This window comes from Lutjanus erythropterus, chromosome 5 (genome assembly GCF_056507025.1).
Source record: "Lutjanus erythropterus isolate fLutEry1 chromosome 5, fLutEry1.hap2, whole genome shotgun sequence".
Taxonomy (NCBI): domain Eukaryota; kingdom Metazoa; phylum Chordata; class Actinopteri; order Lutjaniformes; family Lutjanidae; genus Lutjanus; species Lutjanus erythropterus.
This window is the reverse complement of record NC_139321.1, coordinates 30,881,947-30,900,560: the sequence shown is the minus strand read 5'-3', so window position 1 is coordinate 30,900,560 and position 18,614 is coordinate 30,881,947. Positions and strand designations below refer to the sequence as shown.

The 18,614-nt window shown below is 39.3% G+C and overlaps 1 protein-coding gene across 6 annotated transcripts in view; it reads left to right on the top strand.

Moving 5' to 3' along the window:
• The window catches only part of atp8a1 (ATPase phospholipid transporting 8A1), a 159,001-nt gene that overhangs the window by 98,864 nt on the left and 41,523 nt on the right, over positions 1–18,614 (top strand). For all 6 annotated transcript variants that reach the window (XR_014770626.1, XM_084719601.1, XM_084719597.1 and 3 more), the window contains 4 exons: positions 1,466–1,530; positions 6,578–6,750; positions 10,011–10,194; positions 12,477–12,587. Coding sequence is in view for 5 of the 6 variants with exons in the window: in XM_084719601.1 (XP_084575727.1) it covers positions 1,466–1,530; positions 6,578–6,750; positions 10,011–10,194; positions 12,477–12,587 (533 nt within the window). In the remaining variant the exon portion in view is untranslated. The remainder of the gene's footprint in view (positions 1–1,465; positions 1,531–6,577; positions 6,751–10,010; positions 10,195–12,476; positions 12,588–18,614) is intronic.

The following is an 18,614-nucleotide window of genomic DNA, read 5'->3' as shown; positions in this document are numbered from 1 at the left end:
ACCCCCTTAAAAGAAACTAAAATCTCTTTCCAGACAGAAGCAAAGTGTTGAAGCCCACAAATATTCCTGTGGTTATGCCACAGATGGCAGCCTTTTCATACAGCCATGGCTTTTTAAACTGAAGGCCTCAGTCTCAGTTCCTGAAACATTTCTGTTTTCCCCAACGGGAGGCTCTCTCTGCCACCTTGTTGCTGACCCTGAGCATCTGTCCCGGCCAAGAGCCGAGGGGAACGCTCCCCTGAGAGCCATCTTGGGTAACTCCGAGTTGTAACTGCCTATTAAAACAGGAAACTGACAAACCCTTGTAAACCAAACTCATTAGTCATGTCCCGAGACACTGGCTCTGAGCTGTGACATTTTAATTAGAGTACCTTTAAATGAACTGCTGTATACTGTAGTCTCCATCATTTGTTTGATGTTGTTGTTTTTTGTTTTACCTATTTAATCTGTGTGTGTGCATGTGTGTTTGGATCCCAAGCAGATAAGTTCTCACACTTAAGGGGTAATTGAAACTAAGGTAAACTACAATTTGACATAGTAATTAATTAATTTTAAAATGATAAAATAAAAAATATCAGTACACTATATTTAGAATATTTTCACTGCTTAACTTTGTAGTCAGACAGCCTTTTCCAATGGGAAACCACAAGAAACCACCACCATTATATAAGCAAAGTATCACTCTCTCTTAAACAACCATATTCCTTTGGCAATAACAGTAATTTTACCTCACAGAACATGGAAATCGCTTTTCTACCACTGCCCCCAGTCTAGGGGTGTCAGGATGCAACAGAAGGACAAAACACAGAGAACAGGTCTGAAAAGTGAGCAATTCATTACTACACACAAGTTGTTATTAACATGTGCAAGTTTCAGTGTAGACAAAAGGACAGGTGAACATTAGCAAAGGAGCAAGAGCTAACAGTTTAAGAGCATGCTTCAGTTAAAACAGTTGCATACAAAAACACAATGTGTAGGGCTGAGGGCCGTATTAGCTTTAACTGGCTAGTTTGTGTGTGTAATTATGTGACATTGGTGTTTTAAAGGGTCAGTTAAGATTCACCAGAGTTACACAATAACAAACAAACAATGAAAGCAGAGGTAAACCACCAGCTCCTGTGTTCTGTGAGATAAAATGACTAATTTTGCCAAAGGAGTCTGGCTGAGTGAGAAAGAGCAATATTTGGCTTATATAATGGCAGTTTCCAGTCGGAAGTAGTCCAGAAGTGTCCACCCAGTACATTGCTTAGCTTATATGCTGATACCCCTCTCTGCTTTACCAAACTGGGGACGTGTCAACCAAGATCTACTGTAGGTAATACACTCACAGAACCCCACTTCAGATAATCCAAACCATCCCTTTTAAGATATTTTCCTGTCTGCCAACATGCTTATTTTTCAGTCTTCTCAAGTCTAATAAATTTGCTCTGTAATTGAAGTAATTTCATCATCTGTTTTTCTGTAGGACATTCCTGCAAGCTACTGACCAAGAACATGGGCATGCTTGTGATCAATGAAGACACTCTTGATGTGAGTATTTACCATTTTATTTTCCCACAAATGATCAGACTTCCTTACATACAGAATCGAAAACATCACCAAAGCACACTCATCATTGTCTCACAAAGTGTTTTACGGAGACTGTTGCTTCTTCTAATCTCCACACTCTTGGCTCAATCATTCAAATTCACCCTAATTTCATTTCTCTTTTCCATTTCTAAAAACAAAGTAATCTAATTCTCATTCACCTCATGTACGCAGCTTCCAGCATTTTCATTATAAATACAGTGGAAATTCCATTTTTAAATTACTAAGGATCTCTAGGGTAAAAATATGACATTGTGAGGACATCCTTGAGTATAATAATCCCCTGATCTCATCACCCAATCCCTGTGAAAAAATCTGTCTCCAAACTGAAAGGATTAATCCACAGGGAGCCTTACATGCACACACACACACACACACACACACACACACACACACACACACACACACACAAAGCCACCACACATCCCACATCTTTAAGACACCCAGCAGAGAAGTCTGTTGACCCCCCGGCAGGAGAGCCTTGTCTGTTGTTTCTGAGATTGAAAAGGGCAAGTTCCTACACTCTCCAGCAGGAGAAAGCTAAGCAGAGGGGCCACAGATGGAGGAGAAGCTCGACTGGGTTTAGTTTGTCGGACAAGAAGGGGTGAATGGTGACAAGAAGTGGATGAAGGTGGGGAAAGCAGCAGGGGGTGTTTGGGGCTGATGACGGACGGCCTTCACTCTGTCAGCCAGTCGTTGAGCGTGATAAATGAAGGCGAGGTAGAAATTTGGGGTCAGCGCATTCATAAAGCACCCGCACCGGCGCTTTGAAATGTCAGAACCGATTCTCCTGTGGTTGAGCAGATGCTTACATAAGGCAGTTTGTTAAAACGCGAAGGGAGAGACCTCTCCACCAGGACTGAGGAGGCACAGTGAACACAGGGCCAGGCAGGAGGGCTGGTAACTCTGAGTGCTCTTGTGCTGCGAAACACAGTAATTGGAGCATGTCTTCCCTCTTTGCTGTGTTTAGAAATGGTTATCAAAGGGGGGACAAAGTTTTAGGCATCCCCTGCACTAAATCTCACTTGAACTGAAAAACCCAAAGTGAAACTTGGTCTCCAAGGTAGAATTAGGTCATTTTGAACAACTTTGTCTTCCAGTTAGCATGTTTAATCATTTGGAGAACTAACAGCGACAATTGAGCTATTACTTATTACTATTACTTATTAATTATTACTATTTTGCAGATCTCAGCCAGCCAGTAAAGCACTTACTGCAATGCCACCACAACTACCATATGCAACCAGCGGAGATTTGCAAAGTCTTGAGTAAAGTGGTTTTATTCTTTTGTGTCTCAGTTTTTTTTTATGATGCATAGAATAGAAATATTGAATTGAATTATGTACAACTGGAAAACAAAAAAAAATGCAGCAGTCAGTAAAAGTCCTTATATAAAAACAATAAAATAAAATAATTAACAATGCAATATCATGGTAGATATTATCACAATCTAGTACTGTATGGAGACATTTCTTTATCATGATATTGCAATACTCAATATATTGTTACATCCTTAGTGATGACATACAGCAACATAATATTAAAAAAAATACAAAAATCCAGTTAAAATTTTGATTGGAAAAGTATCATTTGTAGTGCAAACATGGAGCAGTTTGACAGTTCAAGCTTTTTTAGTGAGATGTAGGTCAGGAATCTATCCACACACTTCTAACTAAGGTGGAGGGTCCTCTTTTTAAGTGTCTCTGAGTCTAAGACAGATGATGACATTTACGTCTATATAAATGTGCAGATTCCACATCATGAGTGTCACGTCCTGTTTCCTATATCACTCAAGGGGCTCCATCAACAATGGAGCTCAGTCTTTATAGGAGCCTCTTGTGGATTTCTGAATGGACGCCACATACACATTCCAAAACCAAACACTAGCTAGTCACATAGGCTAAACTGGTCATTATAGCCATAACAAAGAGGCTTTAGGAGGAGACATGTAGCATTAGTGCTAAAATTCCTCAGTGGAAATTAGGGGGGAAATGGCTGCCCTACTTGAGGAAATGGTAAACTTTGCTTATCACACCATGTGATGAATAGATTTTGCCCCAAACAGAGAAAATTCCTTCTTATACAAATGGTATACCTGCTTATACACAGCACACACACACACGCGCGTCCTCACACTGAGATGTCATGTAAAATCACTCTGTTAACCAAGATGGAGAGGCTTTCATTTTTGGCTCTGTGGTTGAATATAGATATCACAACCTGTCCTTCTCACTCACACACGTACACACATACGCATACACACAAGCCTGCCTGCTGCTCACCATCTCGTGCTGTTTTACAGACCCCAGCAGGGATGGTTTAAAGTCCTGGCAGCTGCTTTCTGCTTGTATCCTCTTGCTCAGTTTCTGTCCTCTGTTAATCCATCATCTCTTTCTGTGCGTGTCTCTCACTCTGCTTCTCCCGCTTTGTGAAACGTAAAGCCCCTTTCTCCAAATATTTCCTTTAAGCTGGGGTTTCAGAGTTTTGTTATGCCAAGCGAACGTTGCCTGGTCCCCCTGGTACAATCTGATTACTTTGACACATCTGACCTCAACACCAGGCCGGACCCCACCTCCTTCTCCTGCACTATCGCTAATGGCCACCATTATTTACTGATTACAGCTGTTTGAGCATCTGCTTATCACATTAAGTTTGATGCCTTGCATGGTATCATTGCTTCGTATCTGTCCATTAAAGACAATCTTTGTCTTCTTTTCTTGTTTTTTTAAAGTAATTTAATTGTTTTCCCTTTTACCTTTTCTGAATACTACCCCACATCTACTAATATAATTTTATTATGAGAAGTGTTTTTATTATATCTTTGTACTTTTGAAGTCAGGTAGTTCTTAACATATCTTTTACCTGTCCCTCAGAAAATGGTTACACACAGAAATAGGTTTTATGTCTTTAATGGTTTTACCATCTGTTGGGAAGATGATTGAATGGTGAATACAATGATGATCTCACCTCTCCTTCCATCCGGTCCACATGCCCCTGTACCAGGACAGTTAATCCTCTTGTCAGTCTCATATTTATGGATTTTCATCATCACTCACCATCATAGCGATGAATACTGTATACTTTAAGCAAACACGATCCATTCTCAAAACTTGTCTATGTTATCACCTCATAGCCAAGGTCTGAGTATAATAAGCAGGGGAAACAAAACAAATATCTTAAATATCAAGAGCAGCTGCTGGGATGAGCAGGAGGAGCGGGCAGATCTGTCTCAACTAAAACAAAGGCTGGACCAAGTGGCTTATAAATAATATCTCAATATTTTAAGGCTAAGCTGCAATATACTGTATAAATCTCAATTTGCACATTTTCTTGGTCCGAACGTATGATAATCTTAGAGAATATGATGCTTTGCTGTAGATTAAACTACCCAACCATGTATAAAGTAGTTCAAAGTAGCTCAACCTTAAAAATCGACAACAGTAAAATGCAACATACACATAAATGTAGCGGGAATAAAAAAAACAAAAACAAAAACATCATATATAATAGTAAACCACTGACAGTTCAGAAAATCACATCACTTTACTATATTGCGGTCTATAAAACCAGGAAAAGGCAACACTTATGTCATATCATGATATTACAATATCCAAAGTTGAAGATAATATAAGTGGAAGTGTTTCTGCCGTAATAACAACAAAATAAACTGTCAACAAAATAAAATGATCTCAATTGAAAAAAAAAAAAAGACAAATCTTTTAACTGGCTAATGTATTGTGTACTGTGCACTGTTACTCTGCTTGGAAAACACAGAAAAACAGACTCATTTCATCTGACTTTAAAGAGAATCCGACCTAGTGGCAGACATTAAGAGCAACTACACAGAATTAGCCGATCTTCTTGCAGATGTTCTCGTTAATTTCTGTTGGCCATATAGAGGCATCAGTATGAAACTGAGTCCGTTTTATAACCAGCTAAAAACTCCTTGTAGTAGCTTTGACAAAATGAGGTCTCAGAGGTTTGATGCACTGCACCTGTTTTCCCAGTGAAGATGTCCAAGAAAGTCCCCTTTTCCTTCCCATTCATCTCTATTGTCACATCTGTCCAGTTATTTATAGTAGATCCAGCATGCTTCATCCATCTTTTGATCAGCCTTTTTCTGGCTGCCAGCAATATACCCTTTAAATATTTGTCAATATATTATACTTCTGAGTAGAAAAGAAAATGTTCTCTATATATAATAATGTATGAAAGTGTTTCATTGCTAGACATGTTTTACACCCCACTGCAGTAGATGAAATATTAATCTTAAAGAAGATTGCAGTAGGGAGACCTTACTATGGTTCAGTATCAATCATTTTAATTGTCCATGCATCTCAACTCTTAGATTAACAGTCATCATGTACAAATGGGAAAAAAAGAAAGTAACAACTAACAAAAACATTACAGAGAGTTTCAGTTTTTCCTGAAAACATAGCTTAGAAACTTTCATACCCAGAAACGTATTTAGGGCAATTATTGAAAAAAAAAAGTGATGTGACATATGGAACTAATTTTGCAATGAACCATTGCTAATGAAGTGCACAGGATATATTTTCATGTATTTTTTTAAACTCCATCGTTGTATAGTGATCTGTCATCCTTAAAACATCTCAATTTACTTTACAAATATATTAATCTGTTATTTATAGATGTTTATGTGCACTTAATGAAATTTGCCGGGATAACAGATGGTATTATTATAATAAATGGTATTATCATAATAATTGTATAATATACTTGTAGTTAGCAAATTAACAAATTATTTTAAAATAAATGATAAAAAAACAAACTAACATATAAATAAATGAATCATAATAAGCTTGCACACTAGAGTTTTGAAAAAGCAATCCATCAGGGAAAGAATAACTAACCATTATCTAATAACAGTGCATATCTCCTCCAGCAAGTATAACACTGTAGGCTTGAAATTAAAATGACTAATTACAGTGATTAAACTAACAATTATGACATGTTTTCCATCACACAGAGAACAAGGGAGACGCTCAGCCACCACTGCGGGATGCTGGGAGATGCCCTCTACAAGGAAAACGACTTTGCCCTCATTATTGACGGGAAGACTCTCAAATACGCCCTCACATTCGGAGTGCGACAGTATTTCCTGGACCTCGCCCTGTCCTGTAAAGCTGTCATATGCTGCAGGTAAGATTTACTCCTGAAACAATAAAGTAAACTTGAGACAATAAATTCTAATGACCAAAATGAACATATAAAGATAAAGTTCTCATTGCAGGGACTTAACGTACCGAATCAGCCTCTGCACTTGAAAAACACTTTTTAAGATGAGCAGTTTGAAGTAGTTTGGTTACTCATTTACTACTTTTAATTTACCTTAATGCAGCAGATCATAAAAGTGCCCAGATATGTACAAAGACTTTTACTGTTATCATTTATGATTTCTGAGAACTGAGTTGATTTGTAATCTGTTGTTTCTCTAAACAAGATGCACATAGAGTATTAGACTGTGATACATACACAAAGCTAACCTTGTTAAACAGCCTCTTCAGTGCTTCCCAACGGGAAATCACAACCACTGTGTACAAGAAAGGAGAGATAGTGTGACATTCAAGTAAGACTGTAACCAACGATCAAATGATGAATTGCTTTGTCACCACAAAATCTCAGAGCCCATGCTGGAGTCATAAAATGACTTGTTTTAGGGAGAGGAGAGGGATTGTCATGAGATGTCACCACAACCCACTTGGATGCAGGTCGAGCTCGCTTTGGCCCTACTCTGGAGATAGTCCATCTTGGCCTAGCTTGGCTTGTTAAAAGTAAAAAAAAAAAAAAGGAGGAGATTTCTATATATTATATTGCTGTAAAACCACCTAGTTGCTTGTAATGTTCTAAATTAATAACAGTATGTAAACTGAGAAGTCGTACTTAATCGTCCCATTTGTTTCCTATTTAGTTAAAACAGTTAAGTGAACCCAGGATGCTTAGTTTCAATGCTATTATACAACTCTCTGTATCTTACAGAAAACTGAGAAACTTTGCACATCTCTTCTGGTTGTATCTGATGGTTGTGTGGGCAATGCTGTAGATGTTTCTGTTGCCTTCTATTTTTATGATCATATTAAACAGTGGAGAACTTCAAATCCTCACAGCTAACAAGCTGAAAATAAGTTTTGTTGAGCATTTTTGCTTAAAATTACTTAAGATAAGTTAAGATCTCTATGGTTGAACTACAAGGAATTCCGTCTTTGCCACAAAGGTCCTTGGGCATTTTTATGGCAGCACTTTAAAAAGTGTGTTAGTTGTAAATTAAAATGGCAACTTTCAACATTATGCAGGTACACTGTTGACCTGCCCAGACCACATAAATAATAGGAAGTACTTAAGTACTCAAGCAACCATGATGGGGTCTGGGCCCAGAAGTCAGCACCATGTTTTCAGAACAACAAAGAACCTTATGACTCAGTGCATTACGTCAATTTTTATTTACTTTTCCCCCTGCCTCTACCTGCCTTTGCCTTGTGCACGCTCTGTGGGTACTAAGAGACACGAGGATATGAATGAGGCCTCTTAAACCACGGAGAAAATAAACATTAACAATTTCACAGCTTAAGACAGGCGTGCAGTTTATGACATCATCTCCAGAGACTCCGTACTGTACACTAACCCCCAAACCTCTGGTGCTCTAAGAGGAAGCGCCTGTGTGGGAGGCTACAAACTTCACTGTCAGTGAGAGCATAGAGTGAAGTTTAAAGTCTTGTAAAGGAAAAGTTATAACATGTCACAACCATCACCTAATGTTTGGCTCTACATAATGGGCCTAGTAAAATGGTCTCATAGCAATACTTTTGGTAAATTAGCTGTATATAAGCACACTTTTTGAAGTTTTCATGTTTTATTTAATTACAATATTAAAGGTGGATTTAAAAATAGATTGTAGTAGATGGCCTGTTTACACCTGGTACTATCATGCTTCTTCGGTGATCCGATTACAAGTGAACAGCTCTAAGTATGAGGTATGTGAATACACATTAGACATCGGAATTCAGTTCAGTTCAATTCAAAAGAGCTGTAATGGCATGGGAAACAGATGTTTACATTAGCTAAAGTAAGCTTGAAAAAAAACCCACAAAAAATGAACATGAACAAAAGGAATGTGGTTTTGTTCTTATGATTAAATGAAAGTGGATAAAGAAGATGCTACATAGTGAACATAAAGTGCATTTAGTGTGCAGCCATGTAAGATGTTTGGTAGGTCCCAGTGCGTTCCCTGGGTCAGGGTCACACACTGGGCCTGAACATGTGTCTGCATACTGGAATGCGTCTCGAGTGACCACTTGTGATTAGATCTCACTTTCCTGCTCTATATGCAAGAAAAAACCCACGTAGTTACACTAGTACAGTTTTATTGAGTTTCTCCTAACTCTGTAATATTTGACATTTTTACATAAATAAAATGTTGTCCTCTTTAATAAATTTGGTGAAATCAGTTCAAATAGTGTGTTCAAACATCTGCTAAATGTTGGCAAGTACACACACATCAAATATGGAATTGCCACTGGTACATATGGTGATGCTGCAGGAAAGATGTATTGCATCGAATGCTGAATTTATCTGATAGCCACTTTGCATAGTATGTCAAGTTCCTCTGTACTCGACAAATATCAAAATTGTCTGGGAATGTCGTGGTTACTAGTGAAATCATCTTCTGAGAGCCCAAAAAGGTTTTGCATTTGCATTTGCATTGCAGTGTGCATTACAGTGCACCCATTAGGCCCAGAACATCTCAGAATGTGGTCTGAGCGAGTAGATCTTAAATGCATCCTCAGTGGGTCTTGGGTGCATTCACACCTGTACTGTGAGCTGTTCACCTGTGATGGGATCACCACAGATGATTTTAATATCAGATGCAAAGAACCTCGGAGACATAATCTCTCCCACCATCAAACAATGCCTATTACATGACCGTATATATGACTATATGGCTTTCTTCTCTTTTCCACCTACACACCTGCTTTTTGTGATTCTTAAAGAAACATTATGCACAAAATGCTCCTGTATTTATCTTTAGGGAGTTCACACAGTTTGGCATTACTGTACGCTCCAACTTACTACTCTCCAAAGTTAAGGAGGAGCTTTGGGTTTTTGCAAAGTGCTGATCTGGCGAATTGATATTATTTTATGCACACCCCAATTATACTTTCCAATACCGGGAAAGTAGGAAATAGAATTTCCTGGACAATAAATTCCTGAGTGATATGTGAAGTCTCTACTCTCCATGCATCTTGCCTTTCATTTGCAGTACATACTGTATTGTGTTGTACCACCAATTTTATTGAAAACCACAATTCTTTCACATTATTTGCACTTACTGATGACCAGAAATCAGTTTTTAGCTTCATTAAATACCCATTATGTAATATTTCCTGTGCTCCTGCCCCCTTTAGGGTGTCTCCTCTTCAGAAGTCAGAGGTGGTGGAGATGGTAAAGAAGCAGGTGAAGGTGATCACACTGGCCATCGGTGATGGTGCTAATGACGTGGGAATGATTCAGACAGCTCATGTTGGTGTGGGAATCTCAGGCAACGAGGGCCTGCAAGCAGCAAACTCCTCTGACTACTCTATCGCCCAGGTGAGAACAATGGCAGGGGTTTACACCGAGTGGGAAAAACACAACATATTGAGTTAAGTGTGTTGTTTCCTCAATAGTAGTGCTGGGTACCAAACTTCAATATTTTTTTGGTACCAGTCGAATTGGTTCGGTACTATTGAGTATAGAAAGATGCCTTGTCATTTGATAGCAAATTTTAGTACCTTTGTTCTGACAGAGTTCTGACATTTATTTGTATTTTTGTGTAGTCCATTACTGGAAGATCAGATGTGTTAAAATGTAATTTTGACTTGATCAGAATGTTTGCTTTGAAGCTGCAGGTGCTTGTCCCCAGTCTGGCACCAGCACCTTGATATCCATGCTCCATTTCAGATCCCACAAATTGTCAGTCCTGTCACTGAGTCCTCAAGTGTAATACGTGTTAGTGATAGCTTGGCACATTGTTCTCAGTAACAATAGGTCATATGTCTGCTGGGACATTAGCTTATACAGTGAAGTAGTAACACCTGTAAAACAGGCATCTGGGGACACCCAACACCCAACATGATTGTACACAAACAGATCCGGGCAAAATGCTACTTAAGTACATGCTTACATCCCAGTAACCAGTTTGTCTGAAACTCTGCATCAATATGTGATACCTATAAACAACAAAAGCCATGGAGCTCCTGTTTCCACACAGCATGGCACTCAGTACATCATGTTTCTATTACAGCCAAAGGGCTTGAGAGTATGAGAAACCAATAGTTGACTGAAACACAGTAGACTCTCTGTGCTTCAGTATGCAATTACCATTCAAGAGACTTGGGTTTGTCTTAAGTGCCCCCTTCAATCGGCGTGACATGTAAAAGTGTATGTCTTTCAAAGACAGGTGGCCTCTTATAATCCATTTAGGTTGTGTCCCGCCATCAAATTAAATTACACCTCCAGACTTACAGTGGTGTTTTTCATATATTGGCGTAACGGTACATTAGCTATAATTTGCAGACTGCAAACTGAAATCAATCCTAGGAAGTTGTGTAACTTGTTTTTCTATTCCTATATGTAATTTATATTAATGTTCTACTGTGTCAGATGAGCTTCTTGCTGCTGTAGATTATTGGGGAGCTAGTTTCTAAGATTTAATACTTGAAAGCTCAGAGTTGTCTCTTTAAGCAAGTGGAGAGTGAAGAGGCTTTGGGTCGAGGCACCTCTGCTCTCCGTCTGTCATCAGCTCAGGTCTGTGTTGTTAACTGATGTTTTATCCGACCAGCCGAGAGGTCAGACAGACTGGGGGTCATCACTGTGCTGTCATTTTCATTGAAGGATGCTCTGGTATTGTGGACAGACAAAATGGAAAAGTTTACAAAAAGTAAACAAAACTGTGTTTGCCCAAACATTTAGGCTGAATTCTGAATTCTGATGCATTTTTTTAATACTTTATTTTTGTAATTGTGTTTTAGTGGAACGCAACATTACAAAAGAACTAAACAGACAGGTCACAAGAGGTGGCTCACATGTTATCAGTAGTTAACATTGTGTTAAGGTTTGCATTTTCAGTAGTCCCAGGAACAAAGAGAGGCATATAAAGGCAACATCAACAGTGTCATGTAAGATCATCTCAAGTCTGCTAAGCCCAGGATGTAGCAACAGTGCTGCTGTAGAATGGTGTAGAGGGGGAACTTGTTTTGGTGGAACATTTGCATGTCAGGAGGTGAGTCCTGGCATTAAAATAAGTACATCACTGCAAAAAAAAAAAAAAAACAGCTGTCCATCAGTATCAATCCCTGGCCAATAGGATTGAAATGCTGGACAAAATATGTGAACTTTTTTTTTCAGATAAGGAGAGGATGCAGATTGGTGCTTTGTTTCAGCCATTTACTAGGAACTAAGATGAAACACTTGCCATGAAGTTCTGTTCCAGTGTAATCACACTTATCAGCCAGAAATAGCACTGAAACTGTAAGTTCAACACAGGCTCTAAATGGTGGTATAATTACAAAGCCATTTAACTATTATGCTGAACCCTTTGAGACCAATACCCCCATACATACTCCTCAATTTTCAACAAGTTTAAAGCTAGTCTTACAATCTTTGACTTGAAATTTCTGGAATGTGTTACTGAGAGCTTTGGCCACAATGCCTCATCAGTCCTCTCTGGTGGAGGATGACAAAACGCTGCTGTTTTCTTTAATCTTGAAGTTCCTGCTGTAACTGCTTCACTGATCTCTGATTAAGAGGAATCATTAGACAGTGCACTGTACACAGACCTTCGCTATTCATTCATCTTGTCGTTTTCCTCCATTTACTTCCCTCCCACACAGTTCAAATACTTGAAGAATCTGCTGCTCGTCCACGGAGCCTGGAATTACAACCGTGTAGCCAAGTGTATCCTGTACTGCTTCTACAAGAATATTGTCCTCTATATCATCGAGGTGAGTCTCACACAGTAGCTCCCAAGACTGAGAGTCCTCAATGAACCAGATCTGAATGCAAAGCATTGAGGTTTTTCCACATGACATGATTAGGTAAAGGCAAAGATTCCTAGTTAGAGTTTCCATGTTTGTATTTCTGTTGACTGGCCCTTCACATTACCTGCCAGTTTGTGCGGCTCCTGGACGAATGGTTTGAGTTTTGACGTACCTGGACAGAGTATACACAAACAAACAGGCACACACGCGCGTGCGCACGCACACACGCAGACACACACGCACAAACACAGAGTAATGAAGGGAAACTATACTTCATTAACTAGCCGAAGGAAATCTTCGCCAGATATTCAGTCCTTTGAATGTATTAATCCACACAGCTCATCTGAATAATCATGAATTACAGCCGTTGCATTTGCAGTGACACCCATTTCAGCCAAAGGATTACAAGATGTTAATTGTTACCGTTTTACACTCTATTGACAGCACATACATAAGACATAAGTCATTTTAGTTATCATTGTAGACATACAACAAAATTATGTTTGGTAACTCTCGACCAGCAGCAAGAGAAACCAAGATAAAAGAATAAGAACAAGAACATAAGGATTAAAAAACAACTATTAAAGCATAACAACAGGAAAAGCATAAAAATCAACAATTTAAGGATAAAAATGGGAATAAAATGATAAAAAATGAGAAAGGATAAAAATGAATAAAAGGTTAAGAAACAAGAATTAAAGAATAAAAACAGGAATAAACATAAAAAAGACTTAAAGAATAAAGACGGGAATAAAGTGATAATGTGAGAACAATAAAGTAAATAAACAAAATCTATATTGTGAGATAGAATCCTCCGTCTAATAATAAATAAAATCACTTGAATGAGGCAAATAAATGGTGACAGTGCAAACAGTGCAGTTTAAAAAAGGTAACAGTCTGACAACAGTCTGATGGACACACTAAAAAAAAAGAAACAGAATCCTTTTCGGCAAGTGGGTAACAACAAAATAATGCTGTAATTATTGTAGCATTTTCTTAGAATCAGTGTGTGATAATATTTACTCAGGTATTCAGAATAAAAAAGTTATCCTGGTTTCATTTAGCTGAATGATTTTCTTTAGCTAGGACAAAATCCTTAAAGTTTGAAAAATAAAATCACAGTTTTAGGTCTCAGCTGCACTCTGCTTTATATATTGGTGGATGCTGGTTAGGAAAGTCTCTGTGTGCGGTAGGTTTGATGGCATTTGACAGATACCAGACGCACTACTGATTGCAAGTTCAGAGCTATAACCAAGAATGACTAGACAGGTTAAGTGCTTCCTATCAGCAGCAGCTTTATCATCAAGAGTGCTCAGATGTTTTGATCTTCTGGCCATGCTCTTGTCTTATGCAAGTAGCAACTTTGGCTTTGCATCATTTCAAAAAGTCTAAATCAAAAGTCAATACTGAGTGTTTGATTGCACTTTGTGCCACACTGCATATAAGGAAGAAGGAGGAAAAATATCAAACATTTGTCATTTATGATAGTAAATGAAGGGCTTTGTACTGTTGGTTGGACAAAGCAGAAGCAGAGAGTTTCAGCTCTCTGCGCTTTGGGCTTTTTCACAATTTTTGACATTTTAAAGACTAAACAATTAATGTATTTATCACAAAATGAATCAATAATGAAGATAGAAGTTAGTTGCAGCCCTGTAATATACTTCATTTGCAAATCTGGGGCTATTTGCTTCTAAGAATAAAATGTGATCATATTGCAAGTTAAACGTGCATTTCTGCAGTATTTAGTAGGGCTAGTAAATCTACCAACTCACTTGCCTGACTGGGCAAGTGATAAAAAAGAATTTTACTGGAGATTACCCACTTTTCTCTGTTTATTATCATATTAAATTGAATATCTTTTGGTTTTTATCACCTGTTTTGGCTTTACCAAACAGGAATTTTTAAAAAGAAGACAAGTATAATATATATTTATAATATAAGATATACATGAAAAACAGAGCAAAAGAGAAAGAAATTACTCAGGCATTTAAAAAATATACCGCCCCACTACACACATATTGTGGTCCATAGAAAGCAGGTGATTTACACACTTCCTCTGCCTTTGTGCTATGAAAAGGGGACAATTTGAAGAGAGTTCCCTGGCTGTGTGAGGCAATGGCAAAGAAAGGATCAGCCACATGTTTTTAAAATATCATCACCACATAACACGTCATGGAAATATGAGCACTTTAAAGACTTTTTTTTTGTTCATCCTCTTTCTGTGACACTCGACCTCTGATCCCCCTTTTCATCCACATTCTGGTTTATATGCCATGGAGAATCAGTAGACTACCTTTTACATTCCAGCGTGTCTGCTTCTGGCTTATTGTGACCTGAAGTGAAAGAGGGCAGTGAGTCTCTTTCCAGGCTATAACTGTAGTTATAGGTTCTGCAACTGTTTGATCACAGTACCCTTTTCCAGATAAGGTAAAATACCAGTTATGAATGCAGATCCAAAATCAAATTCAATTTGCAGCAAATTGAATTTCTCTGTGAGCAAAAGCATTACGTATGACATTTCTCCTGTGCCTGAATGTTAAATTTCTTTCTTTTTTGTCCCTCTTTTTCACCATGTGTAAACTTTTGAAAGTTTCACTCACTCAGAATTTACTCCTGTCCTCCTACTACTGTTCAAAAGTATTGTATATATTACAACCCCAATTCCAGAAAAGTTGTAAGCTGTGAAAAATATAAATTAAAACGGAATGCAGTGATTTGCAAATACTTTTTGACTTGTATTTAATTGAATACAGTACAACAAGACACTTAATTGTCAAACTGATAAACTTTATTGTTTGTGTAAATAAACATTCTGAATTTGATGCCTGCAGTACGTTTCAAAAGAGTATGGACAGGGACAACGGAAGATTCAAAGTTGTTTAATGCTCAAAAAACACCTGTTTGGAATATTCCACAGGTAAATAGGTTAACTGGTAACAGGTGATTGTCAGTTCACAACCACTTCATGAGGCTCACCACTTTGTGAAAAACTATGTGGGCAAATAGCCCTCAATTCAAAACAGGAAGGAACATGCAGAGAATCCAAAGAAACCAACATTGAATGCCTGTGAAAACTGTTGTGAGGAAATACAATTTTTCACTGCATCTACAAATGCAGACTCTTCCGTGCAAAGCCAAAGCCATATACCAGCAACATTCAGCAACACTCTCAATTCGTCTGGGAACAAACTTGTCTGAGATGGACTGATGACCGAGTTCACATTTCAGATTGTTTTTGGAAATCATGGACGTTGAGTCCTGCGGGCTAAAATTCTGTTTTTTTTTTTCTCTCCTCTTCAATTTAATCCTAAATGAACCTTTATGCCACAGTCACATCAAAACCTGGTCAAAATTCCTCTTAACTTTCTTCCATTTTTTGTGTCTGGGTGCAGCTCCTCTTTCAAACATACGAGGTCCCTTTTCAAAGCAGCTCTTTTCCTATGACTGGAACATAACATCTATAGTTCTATCTGCAGGGTGAGCTTCGTTCTAGCACACCTTTTGTTGCTTTACGAAAACATAACGCTCCCTTCCCTCCCCCCGTTGCTACGCTCCTTCAGGGGATTCAAGTAGATAATAGGACATTTCTTCACTCTTTGGCTGCTTCAATATTTCAAATGTTCCTGTTTTGTAAGACTCTGACATCTAACACACCAGCAACCCCAGGGTACGGGTAAAAGCTGCATTTGTTGCACTAATAGGTTTACTTTTGTGCTCACATGTTTTTCTCGTCGACTCCCAGGCTACCTTGCAAAGAGAGAATCAAGGATGTTGACGGGAACTTTAACTTTTTTGTTCGCAGCACCTTTGTCTGGTACAGTGTGCGTGTTACAATTTGAATACCAGGACTGGGAGAGTCTGTGTTTAAGCCACTTTTCGTCTCTTTCCACTGGGTCTTTGGTTCTTTTTAAGAGACATAGAGTAGGAGGGTGGAGGATTCTGCGGCTATTGTGGACAACGTGAATGTGAGTGCAACTTTAAGTCTGAGGTTCTTGGAACAGTTGTGTGATCATTCAGGGTTGTCTGTCTCTGACTGAGGGTTAATTGTGAGTCAGAAAGTGAGGCTGTCACTCCGGCGGATGATTGACTGACAGCTGGAACTGCTTCACAGCGTTTCTTTTGGCTTTCCCCATGCTGTTGATTAATGTTGGCATTCCTTTTCCAAATCAGTTAAAAAACAACTGAAACATGACTGTTTGTCTGATTAACAAAGGCGGTTTTAATTCGTCAAATACTCTCTTGACAATGTAGCCCAGTGCTAAACAAACTTAAAGCAGAATTCATAACTCCTATTTTCTCACAAATTACACTGTTAACTAAAGAAGAGGAGTGAAGGGGATTGAATTCAGCCACATACAAACTAAGAGAGTTTTCCAAAGGAAGCCATAGCAACTTGATTCAAATAGCCGATCCAGCTGGCCACTCATGTTTGATTGACACATTGCCAACGCGCTACAGAGGGGGCTGATGGACAAGTGGCATTTATGAGGCAATTACATGAAAGCTCATTCAGAGCGGCTCAGCATAGTCAGAGACGCCTCAGAGCTGCAGAGCAAAGCTTGCCGACCATCGCATGGTGAATGAAACCTCAGAGGCCGTGCCTGGCATTGTGAGGCGGCTTGTGTTTGCAGCTCCACATATTTCCAGCATATTTATCAGCACCCTCTTTATGTCCCTCTTTTTTTCTTTGCTTGCTTTGTGTATGAATTCCATTAGCTATTCTGCGATACTAAGCTTAAGAGTATCAGGACTCATATTGTTGGGGACAAATGTCACACTCCCCCCACCGGTAGACCAGCCTCGGAATCAATGATTTTTGATTCGCTGAATATGCAAGAAGTCTTCTTATCGGCTAGCCGCCACCCAATCCCCCTTTTCTCAACTCCTGCTTCCCTCCATTACTGTTTTTCATGATGTGCAGTCGGGGAGAGAGGCCAGCCACACCCCTCCACTGAGTGGCACTCAATGAGGAGAAGAAAGGGGGAAGAAAAATCCTGCCTGGTACTTCCCCTAATGAGCAAATCAATGCATCTGTCCCTCAAGAGACGAGAGAGGGAGAAAGAGAGAGGAGCTATTGGGACCCCGAGGACCAGGCCAAAACACTCACACAGAAGCAGTTACCACATGCTATGAATAGGAGCCTTTTTTAACTTAGCACAACAATATATCAGCCCAGAGCCTCTCATTGGGCAGAGCTGTAATTAATTCAGCAGTTTGACCTACCCGCTAGCCTCTCGTTACCATCGCTTGAGCCACACTAATGGTTGAACCTGCCTCATGGCTTGGGCTCCATCTACACATAACCCATAGCAACAGCATCTGAATGTATTTTCAGCCAGCCAAAGACCCAACACACCTCAAACTATTATCGCAGTGCCAGCAGATGTACTGTACAACTTCTGATTCTCATGGTCCCAGATTGAGCTAAACATCCCACATGAATGTGAAAACAGGCCCCCTCTTATAAAAGAAACAACATCATGGTAGAGTGCACCTGATGGAGGGGAGGGTGGGATCTGTGATGGGTGGGTGTGGCAGAAAGGGGAGGTGAGGGGGGCACACACATAAACACAGGCTTGGTCTATAGGCAGCCAGCTCCTCCCCTCCACCCCATCGAGGGAATGAAGAGGGGGTGAGCGGTGGGGTGACAGACATTTGTTTTCATGCATACTCTTACACGATTAAATGGGAAGGGCCAGTGGCAGATTGGTATTGGTCGTGTAGACAGTGGCAGCAGCGGGTGGGGCTCTCAAATAGGCTTTGTCCCAATCTGAGAATTTGTAGCAGTTCATGCCTTCATAATGAAGTTAAATGAAGCGAGGAAATGCTTGGTTGGCCATGGCCAAAACACAGTACCCCTGATGTTCCCCTGACAGATTTAGCGTGAGTGAGAGTCGAGTCTGGACCACAAAGTGTCAAACTGTAACACTGTGAGCAACAATTTCTGTTTCACTGTCAGTATACAAGCTGTTTTTCTCCAGGATGTGTCAG